Source organism: Hemitrygon akajei, chromosome 15 (genome assembly GCF_048418815.1).
Source record: "Hemitrygon akajei chromosome 15, sHemAka1.3, whole genome shotgun sequence".
NCBI lineage: Eukaryota > Metazoa > Chordata > Chondrichthyes > Myliobatiformes > Dasyatidae > Hemitrygon > Hemitrygon akajei.
The window spans coordinates 12,540,029-12,549,996 of record NC_133138.1 but is presented as its reverse complement, the minus strand read 5'-3'; the positions used below and the strand labels follow the sequence as shown (position 1 = coordinate 12,549,996).

General features: G+C 42.6%; 1 protein-coding gene across 1 annotated transcript in view; it reads left to right on the top strand.

The window, feature by feature from the left end:
* Positions 1–1,011: 1,011 nt before the first annotated feature.
* Positions 1,012–9,968, top strand: part of LOC140739173 (organic cation/carnitine transporter 2-like) — a 57,093-nt gene continuing 48,136 nt past the window's right edge. The window contains exon 1 of the mRNA XM_073067208.1: positions 1,012–1,578. Coding sequence (XP_072923309.1) covers positions 1,141–1,578 — 438 coding nt within the window. The 5' untranslated portion in view covers positions 1,012–1,140. The remainder of the gene's footprint in view (positions 1,579–9,968) is intronic.

Genomic DNA, 9,968 nt, shown 5'->3' with positions numbered 1-9,968 from the left:
TAACAGGCCCTTTACACCCACATGATGAATTATCCTATGTGGTGAACGACATATACCTGTCTGGACACGCCCCTCTGCTGACTGCTCCTGTGGCTCCTCCCGCAGACCCCTGTATAAAGGAGATTGGAGGCACTGCTCCTCTCTCAGTCTCCAGGATGTTGTGTGGTGGTCTCCTGCAGCTAATAAAAGCCTATCGTTTGCCTCCCGTCTCCGAGAGTTATTGATGGTGCATCATCCTACTAACAGGTACAGCTTGAAATGTGGGAGGGAACGGGAACAGGCAGAGGAAACACATACAGTCAAAGGGAGAAAGTACAAACTCCTTACAGACAGTAATGGGAATTGAACCCAGGTTGCTGGTACTATTAATAGTGTTGTCCTAACTGCTAGGCTACCGTTTAGCCCTAAAGATTAGTTTTATTTTTCACATGTACATTAAAACTTACAGTGAAATGCATTCTCGGTATCAATGACCAACACAATCCAAAACTCTGCTGGGGACAGTCTGCAAGTGTGCCCATGCTTCTGGTCACAACGTACAAACTCTTCACAGACTGCAGATGGAAATGAACCACAGTCGGTGACGATATAAAGCCTTAACTGACCGCCGTGCTACCGTGTTGCCCTAAACGACGGTGACCGGACTTCATTCTGTAATCTTCCGTTTTAACTCGTTAAAGTGACCCAAGCAAAAACAATGCTAATAATTTAAATGACCACCCCACAGATTGCTCTTGGAATTTGATCTGTGGATTCATGAGCAAGTCCGGATAGTTATCAACTCGAGAGGCGCCCATATGGTCGAACCTTACAGGAGGATGTTGTTGAGTCTAAGCGCCAACAGCCCTGACTAACTTTTACCAGATGAATCCATTAAAACGACATGAAATGTGAAAGTTTCTCAGAGTGCAGTTTCTCATCACGTCACCACGTCGAATCCTGCTAAATTCTTCTTTTCATGGGATCCCTACTGACCACATTCTTGCCGGCGCATTTGCCGTCACGCTTTGTATTGTACGATTTCGGGACTGGGGGTGGGACTGCTGCATTTTCAATATTGAGTTTCTATGTATAGGTTGTAACGGTGCAGAATTATCGGGCTTTAGAAAAGCAAACTTCGGATCCGCCTACCATCGGTCAATGCTCAGTCTCGGCAAGGAAGTCGCCACCGGCTCTGCCACTGCAATTACCATGCGGGATTACGATGAAGTGACTGCTTTCCTGGGAGAATGGGGACCGTACCAGAGACTTATCTTCTTTCTTTTGAGTGTCAGCATTTTACCCAACGGTTTCTGCGGACTTTCCATAGTTTTCGTCGGAGATGTACCTGAGCATCGCTGCCTCGTTCCCGGGAACCTTAATCTCAGCGATGCGTGGAGGGACAGGACGATTCCCCTGGTAGAAGGGGCTCAACTGCAGCGCAGCAAGTGCACTCGGTACCGGCTGGACGTGATACTGAACCTTTCGCAGACATTCCCCGACCCAGATTTCCTCAACATGTCTGAGATCGAACAGGAACCGTGTCTGGATGGATGGGAGTACAGTAAGGAGCAGTACATCTCCACTATCGTCACCGAGGTACCGTCCCCGGCAAGAGTTAGCCCGAGCGTAGTTTGTGAAGATAGTTGTAACGGTGTCGATTTGTGATGAATAAAAAGGACAGATGCAATTTAATTGAAATATTGTACCTGTTAATACGGCCTCCGGACAGGTACTTTTAAATGTTTAATCCGTGTTCCCTGTCATACTAATGCTGTTGATTATTTTGTTTGGATTTCATCCAGTCCCGAAAGTATTATTTTATTCTAATTTCAGATCTTGAATGTTTCCTGCAACAAAGTTCTGCACCCACGTTTGTGGTATTCTTTAGTCTGTTTGGGTATGTTGTGGCGAATGGTCACCTCAGTCCAAAGCCTCTATCATTTGCAAGGCAAAGGGGAAAAAAGTGGTAAAATATGATCAAGTTGTCCTGATATTTACTGCTCTGACAATATTCATGGAGCCACACTTTGGAAGACTAACCATTCCATTTCATTAGTGTCTATCCTCTCACATCACTAACTATGTTCACCTCCATGGCTACCCAGCGGAACTTCAGTAGGCAGCACTATAGCAACAGGTGGACTACTTCTCTGGAGGAACTAACAAATTCACATCCTCCACCATGTAAAACACAAACAAGAGTCGCATAATGAACTAGAGGACTGAAAAAGGATCTGGTGCTTTCCCGGCATATATGACCAATAAACTCTCCTCGGGCTTCCAACCAATTTCAGGTATTGATTATAACCAATGTTTTGATGACAAAGTCTTCCATCTTCTTGACAGGGTTTGTCATCAAAACCTCGATTATAATTGATACCTGTACCCAGCTGAAAGCCCAAGAGGAGTTTATTCGAACGAGGGGACTGTTTTGTGGAATACCCACTCTCTGTCTGCTATGGCCATCCTGACCTCCTCATCACATGGCATTTCAACTCCTCTTCTTATTCTCACACCAACTTGTCTGTTCTTGGTCTTCTCCACTGCCATGGTAAGATCAAATGCAAACTGGACCTCGTGTTCCGCCTGGGTAGACTCAGTGGTATGGCAAATGGATAAGTTAGTTTATTACTGTCATATGAATTTTGTAGGTCCTCCGTAGAGATCATTTCATCACATCGATGTATTGAGATAGTACTAGGGAAAACAATAACAGAAAGCAAAACATAATGTTGCAGTCACGGAGGAAGCGCAGTGCAGGTAGACAATCATGGGCAAGGACATGATGAGGTAAGTTGTGAGGTAGTCAATTTTATAATTCAGCAGATCCATTCAGTAGTCTTATAACAGTGGGGTACCAGCTGCCCTTAAGCCTAGTGGTACAAGCTTTCAGTCTTTTGTGTCTTTTTTTATTTACTTATTGAGACAGAGCACAGAGTCGGCCATGCTGACTCTTCGAGCTGCAGTGCCCAACAACCTCCTGATTTAAACCTAGCCTAATCACTGGACAATTTACAATGACCGATGACCTACCAACCAGTACGTCGTTGGACTGTGGGAGGAAAATGGAGCACTCGGAGGAAACCCACATGGTCACAGAGAGAATGTACTAACTCCTTACTGGCAGCAGCAGGAATTGAACCTGGTTGCCTGTACTGTAAAGCATTGTGCTAATCACTACGCTACTGTGCCACCCTCTGCCCAGTGGGGGGGGGGGGTGGAATGTCCAGCATGGGAGGAGTCTTTGGTTATGTTGGATGCTTTACTGAGGCACTGAGAATTATACATCGAGTCCATGTAGGGAACGCTGGTTTCCGTAATATGCTGAGCTGAGTCCAAAGCTGTGCTTTTTGTAGCCATCTCTGTCAGAGCAGTTACTATACCAAGCTGTGATGCTTCCAGATAGAATGCTTTTCATGGCACATCAATAAATCTTGATGAAAGTCAATGGAGATAAGCCTAATTTCTTTAATCTCCTGATGAAGTAAAGGTGAAGGTGCGCTTTCTTGTGCATAGCGTCTATATGGTTAGACTAGAACGGGATCTCAGTAACGTTTACTCCGAGAAACTAGAAACTCTCATCTATCTCCACTTCAGCACTATTGATGTAAGCAGGACGGTGTACACAGTTCCACCTCCTGAAGTGTATCATCAGCTCTTTTGTTTTACTGACATCAAGGGAAAGGTTAGTGTAATGACACCATGTCACAAGGTTCTCTAGTTTCTCTTTATTTTCAAGATTCAGCCCAATATGATGGTGCAACCTGTAAACTTGTAGATGGAGTCAGAGCAGAATCCTTTTAGTAGTGTGTGATAGGGAGCAGAGTGGGGGCCTGAGGTTGAATCCTTGCTGTGCACCGATAGCAAGGATAATCATGGCAGAGGTGTTGCTGCCTATTCCCAATTGTAGTCCGTTGATCAGGAAATCAAAGATCCAGTTCAACAAGGAAGTGTCATACGTCTAGGAGTTTGGAGGTGAGTTTGTGAATTTTGAACAATTAATTTTCCAGTTTCAGGTAAACCACAGCCCTGTGCTTTTTATCTCTCATGTGGGTCTATGATCTGTCCTATCAATGCTGCTCCCACCTCCTCCACTCATCACCCTGTTTTGTTCCCCTTTCCCATCGTATTCCACCTGCCGATCATTCACACACTATACTTACTGGATCTTTTATTTCCTCCTTCAAACTAGTTCGATCTGCTCTCATACATCCTCTTGCCCTCCCTTCCCCCATATTGTTCCATTGTCACCTACCTTAATCCTTAATTACCTGCAGTGTCTTGTTTCCACTTATCACCTTCCAGCCTCTGTCTCTTCATAGAAACATAGAAAACCTACAGCATAATACAGGCCCTTCAGCCCACAAAATTGTGTCAAACATGTCCTTACCATAGAAATTAACTAGGGTTACCCATAGCCCTCTATTTTTCTAAGCTTCATGTACCTATTAAGGAGTCTCTTAAAAGACCCTATTGTATCTGCCTCCACCACCACTGCTGGCAGCCCATTCCATGCACTCACCACTCTCTGTGTAAAAAACTTACCCCAGACATCTCCCCTGTACCTACTTCCAAGCACCTTAAATGTGTGCCCTCTCATGCTAGCCATTTCAGCCCTAGGAAAAAGTCTCTGACTATCCATACGATCAATGCCTCTCATCATGTTGTACACCTCTATCAGGTCACCTCTCGTCCTCCATCACTTCAAGGAGAAAAGGCCGAGTTCACTCAAACTTTTCCCAATCCAGACAACATCCTTGTAAATCTCCTCTGCACCCTTTCTATGGTTTCCACATCCTTCCTGTAGTGAGGCCACCAGAACTGAGCACAGTACTCCAAGTGGGGTCTGACTAGGGTCCTATATCACTGCAACATTATCTCTCAGCTCTTAAACTTAATCCCATAACTGATGAAGGTCAACACACCATATACCTTCTTAACCACAGAATCAACCTGCACAACGTCTTTGAGTGTCCTATGGACTCGGACCCCAAGACCCCTCTCACCCTCTACACTGCCAGGAGTCTTACCATTAATACTATATTCTGCCATCGTATTTGACCTACCAAAATAAACTACCTCACACTTATCTGGGTTGAACTCCATCTGCCACTTCTCAGTCCAGTTTTGCATCCTATCAATGTTCTGCTGTAAACTCTGACAGCCCTCCACGCTGTCCACAACATCCCCAACCTTCGTGTCATCAGCAAATTTACTAAACCATCCCTCCACTTCCTCATCCAGGTCATTCATACAAATTACAAAGAGTAGTGTCCCAGAACAGATCCCTGAGGCACACCACTGATTACCTCCATAACCCATCTATGACCATTCTTTGCCTTCTGTGGGCAAGCCAGTTCTGAATCCACAAAGCAATGTCCCCTTGGATCCCATGCCTCATTACTTTCTCAATAAGCCTTGCATGGGGTATTTATCAAATGCCTTGCTGAAATCCATATACACTACATCTACTGCTCTACCTTCATCAATGTGTTTAATCACATCCCCAAAAAATTCAATCAGGTTAATAAGGCACAACCTGCCTTTGACAAAGCCATGCTGACTATTCCTAATAACATTATGCCTCTCATAAATCCTGCTTCTCAGGACCTTTTCCATCAACTTACCAACCACTGAAGTAAGACTCACTGCTCTATAATTTCCTGGGTTATCTCTACTCTCTTTCTTGAATAATGGACCAACATCCGCAACCCTCCAATCCTCCAGAACCTCGCCTGTCCTCACTGATGATGGAAAGATCATCACCAGAGGCTCAGCAATCTCCTTCCTTGCCTCCCACAGTAGCCTGGGGTACATCTCGTCTGGTCCCAGTGACTTATCTAACTTGATGCTTTCCAAAAGCTCCAGCACATCCTCTTCCTTAATATCTACATGCTCAAGCTTTTCAGTTGGCTGTTAGTCATCCATGCTCCACTCTCCCAGTGATATGCTGTCCCATTTTTCTTTTTATCCCTTTTAGTCTCTCCTTATCTGTGCATCACTCATCAGTTCCAGTTTTACAACTGTACGCCCTCCACCTGTTTCTTTCTAGCCGTCATCTACCCCTCAATCTGCTCTCTTCCCCTCCCCAAAGTTGATTCCACCTATCACCTACCTCTCATCTCTATGCTATTTCCCCTTTACAATTATAGTTATGATGCAGGATGTTGGCCAGAAAGAACAATAGCCTACCAATCAGTGAATTTGAGTGAATCAAAGACAGTGGAAGCTGACAGAAAAATTGTCTTTTACTTGCCATGTGCTTGTAGATGGAGGCTGCCATTTTATGAAGAGGCTCTGTGTTCTTCATTTTGTGAGTTAAAGTCACTTGTTTTGATCAGTGTTTTAAGATCGACACAATTATGCTCCAGGTCATCTGCTGAACCAGGGATCATTCCCAAATAAAAAGTTATTTGAGAGGTTTTCTTTGGTTGGATATAACATGCAAGTTTGTGACTGTTGGGCTCTGTAATAACCCTACATGATTCAAGCTGGTTGTTGATTAAGATCGAAGGGCCATAGATTACCATTCATCCCTTGCTGGGAAGGGGGCAATAACTGAATGCTGGCTTAGAGTGGAGCCAGTGAAAAAGATGTTAAAGGTCAGGCACATGACACTGGAATGCAATGTTTGAATTGTTAAGAAATGGATATAAAAGCAGGTGCTTTGTGTGCGCTGGAAACAATGATTCTGTAGGAGATTCACTATCATGGATGTGAGGTTCCCACAGAGATTTGAAATGGGATTACAAAGAACGTGTGGCCAGTAAGGTCTTCTTTTAAACTGGTATTATCTTTTCTATTCTTTGACTGTTCATGGAAGGTCAGGAAAACTGATGGAAGACAATAAAGGTAGTTGTCAGTAATTACATATTCTCTCTGTGCCTCCCTGACCATTATTCCAAGGGCTAATCCTTGTAACAAGGGTCTCTTTAGAGCCAAAGGAACCCAAGTTAATAGAATTCAAAGATCAACTGAAGGGTAGCCAATCAGGACTGGGGCAAGTGAATGGACAGGCTATATAAACACTAGCACTCCCGGAGAGAAACTAACAACTCACGCTGATGATGTCACCTTAACTGGTGATGAAACATCTGCAAGCTAATTGCCAAGCTCAGCAAACACTACACCACCAAATGCCTCAACGCAAGCCACCAATATTCACCACCATCCTAAACTAGTCATCTACCCTTGTCATTTAATGGAATTACCATTAATGGAATTCCCAACTTGAAGATCACCATTGACGGGAAGGTTAAACGGACCAGCACTATTGTGGCTGTGAGTTGAATTTGGATATCCTGGAGCAAGTTACTCACTTTGATACCACAAGGCCTTTCTATTATACATAAACCACAAGGTAAATTAAAGAAAATATAAATGCCTTAAAACATTTAAATAAAGATAGTTGCTTGACGGAACACTTTCTATCTGCCTGGGTGAGTTGTTATAACACTCAAGAAGCTCGACATCATCCGTGACAAAGCATATAACCTGATCAACCATCCTAAACATTTGTTTTCTCCACCACAGGTATCTGGTGGCCATAGTATGTAAATCAACAAAATTCATTTAGTTTCTCAGTCAGACGATTCTAATGCTTCTTCCAAAGCAAGAGACACATTATTCTATCTGGGACAATTATAGTTTTTTTTCAGTGTTACTAATCCTAACTCTTTGAACTCCTTGTCCAACACTTCAAGTGTGCCTTTATCCAGAATTGTTTAACATTGTCCAGAATTGCCAGGATTTTCCATGAGGTCCTTTGTTCCACCACAGTGTCCAGTGTGCCCACTTTGACTCCTATAACAGGACCAGCCTTTCTAATCAGTTTATTGAACCTGTTGGCATCACCTGTGTTGATGCCATTGCCTCAGCATGCCACCGCGTAGAAGATTGTACTGGCTCAAAGGAGAGGACTGCATAGTACAAAGGACCTTAGTCTCCTCAGGAAGTAGAGCCAAGTCTGGCCCTTGTACACAGCCTCTGTGTTGGTACTCCACTCAAGTCTGTCATCCATGTGCACCCACAAGTACATGTAGGCCTTCACATATCCATGTCCTCACCATCAATAGTAACAGGAAGCAATGCAGGCTTAGTCTTCCTAAAGTCCATCACCATCTGCTCTGTCTTGCTGATGTTGAGCTGCTGATGATTCAGCTTGCACCATTTGTCAAAGTCCTCCACCAGGGCCCTGTATTCATCTTCCTGTCCTCCCTTTATACACCCAACTATTGCTGAGTCATCAGAGAATGGCAAATGAACAATAAATGCCAGTCTTTCTGTACCATGACTATGATTTATTTTAATACAATGTATAATTACAGATACTACTTTTTGAAACAATTTTAAGGAATGAATGGTCTGAAAAGCTTTACTTAATAAAATAACTCTGTTCCACCTGCTGGCACTATTATTGTTCTTTAGGGATATTGCATATTGTGCAGAAACTGAAATGCTCTGATTTTGTTAAGTACACACTAAGGGGTCTAATTTGCTGGATCTTAAATATTTTCATGCAATGTAATTATAACCAAGGTGTTATATGATATAAATTAATTAACTTCAGAACTTAATAGCTTGATATTTTCCATTGGAATGTTGGCATGCGTCATTCCGAGTTTCGGATAATCTGGGGATTAAACATGAAAGGCTTTATAAATTTAGAACAAAGGCTGCTGATTACAAAAATACAATTCATCCATTAATTCTTGTGTGGAAATATTAACAGTTAAGATCATGATTTTTTAAATCCTCTTTGTTAGTTTTAAGTTGTAAGTGGGTGATTAGGAAAGCATGCAGTTCCTTTCCAGTCTTCATATCTAATTGAGTCCAAAAAAGTCCCCAACTGTGACTCAGGCAGTTACATTGAGATTGCAGAGGATTATGCCGAGCCAAAGGACAACTTATTTATAACAGGTTGTAAGACAAGCCACAGGCAGCTGTCTATTTGATGATCTAGAAATCTCTGAATAATTGGTATTTTGTGGAAGTCATATGAGGGAGAGAAAGCTAGAAGAGTGGACATTTTCTATTGGACCTCAGCAAGGCCTTCAACAAGGTCCCGCATGGTAGGCTGTTCTGGCAGGTTAGGATCCATGGAATCCAGCGAGAGCTACAGTAGTCAGGTGGATTCAAAACTGGCTTGAAGGTGAGAAGCAGCAGGTGATGGTTGAAGGTTGTTTGTTGGAATGGAGGCCAATGATTAGTGCTGTGTCACAGGGGTTGGTGTTGGGTTATTTGTTTATATATATCAGTGATTTGGATGCACATACACAAGACGTGATCAGTATGTTTGTGGATGGGTATTATAGTTGGTATGAACTTATTGGGCTGAGGGGCCTGTATCCAGGCAGTATTGCTCTATAACTCCATGACTTGATATCTGACATTACCCCATTGCACTATGTTCTCTTTTCTGTCATGTGTAACCTGATCCCCACAGAAGAACACCTATCTCTAGCACTGAATGTCCTTGACAATGTTGCCAGCTATTCCAACTGCACCATCCAGACTATGAAGATTCTGTTTCTTACATATTTTTGTCCTAGGTAAGAAACATTTGAAATCCACAATGGGCAATTATTTTGCAGCCATTGTCCAGCCTTTCAGAAAAACTTCATTTAAGTCCTAGAATGTGAAGGAATAAACTATCACAATGGGAGCAAGATAGGGTAGGGAATGTGTTAATACTTTTGAGTTGGATGATTTAACAGATCGAGTCATGTGTATCTTTTCTTAATTTTGCATTAGTGTTAGAAAAGAGTTCAGATTAGTTTACTTTTCATTATTACATGCGTTATGTATTAAGTTATTTTTCCCTCAGCAGATGCTATCTGATGTGCAAAGTAGTTTTATCTGTATTCATCTCAAGCAGGGAAACTTCTATAATCCATTATTAAGGCAGAGCACTTGCAAAATAAATGAAAAAATTGCTCAACTTTAATATTAAATAATTTGTTGGAGTATTTTGATAATCTAAATCA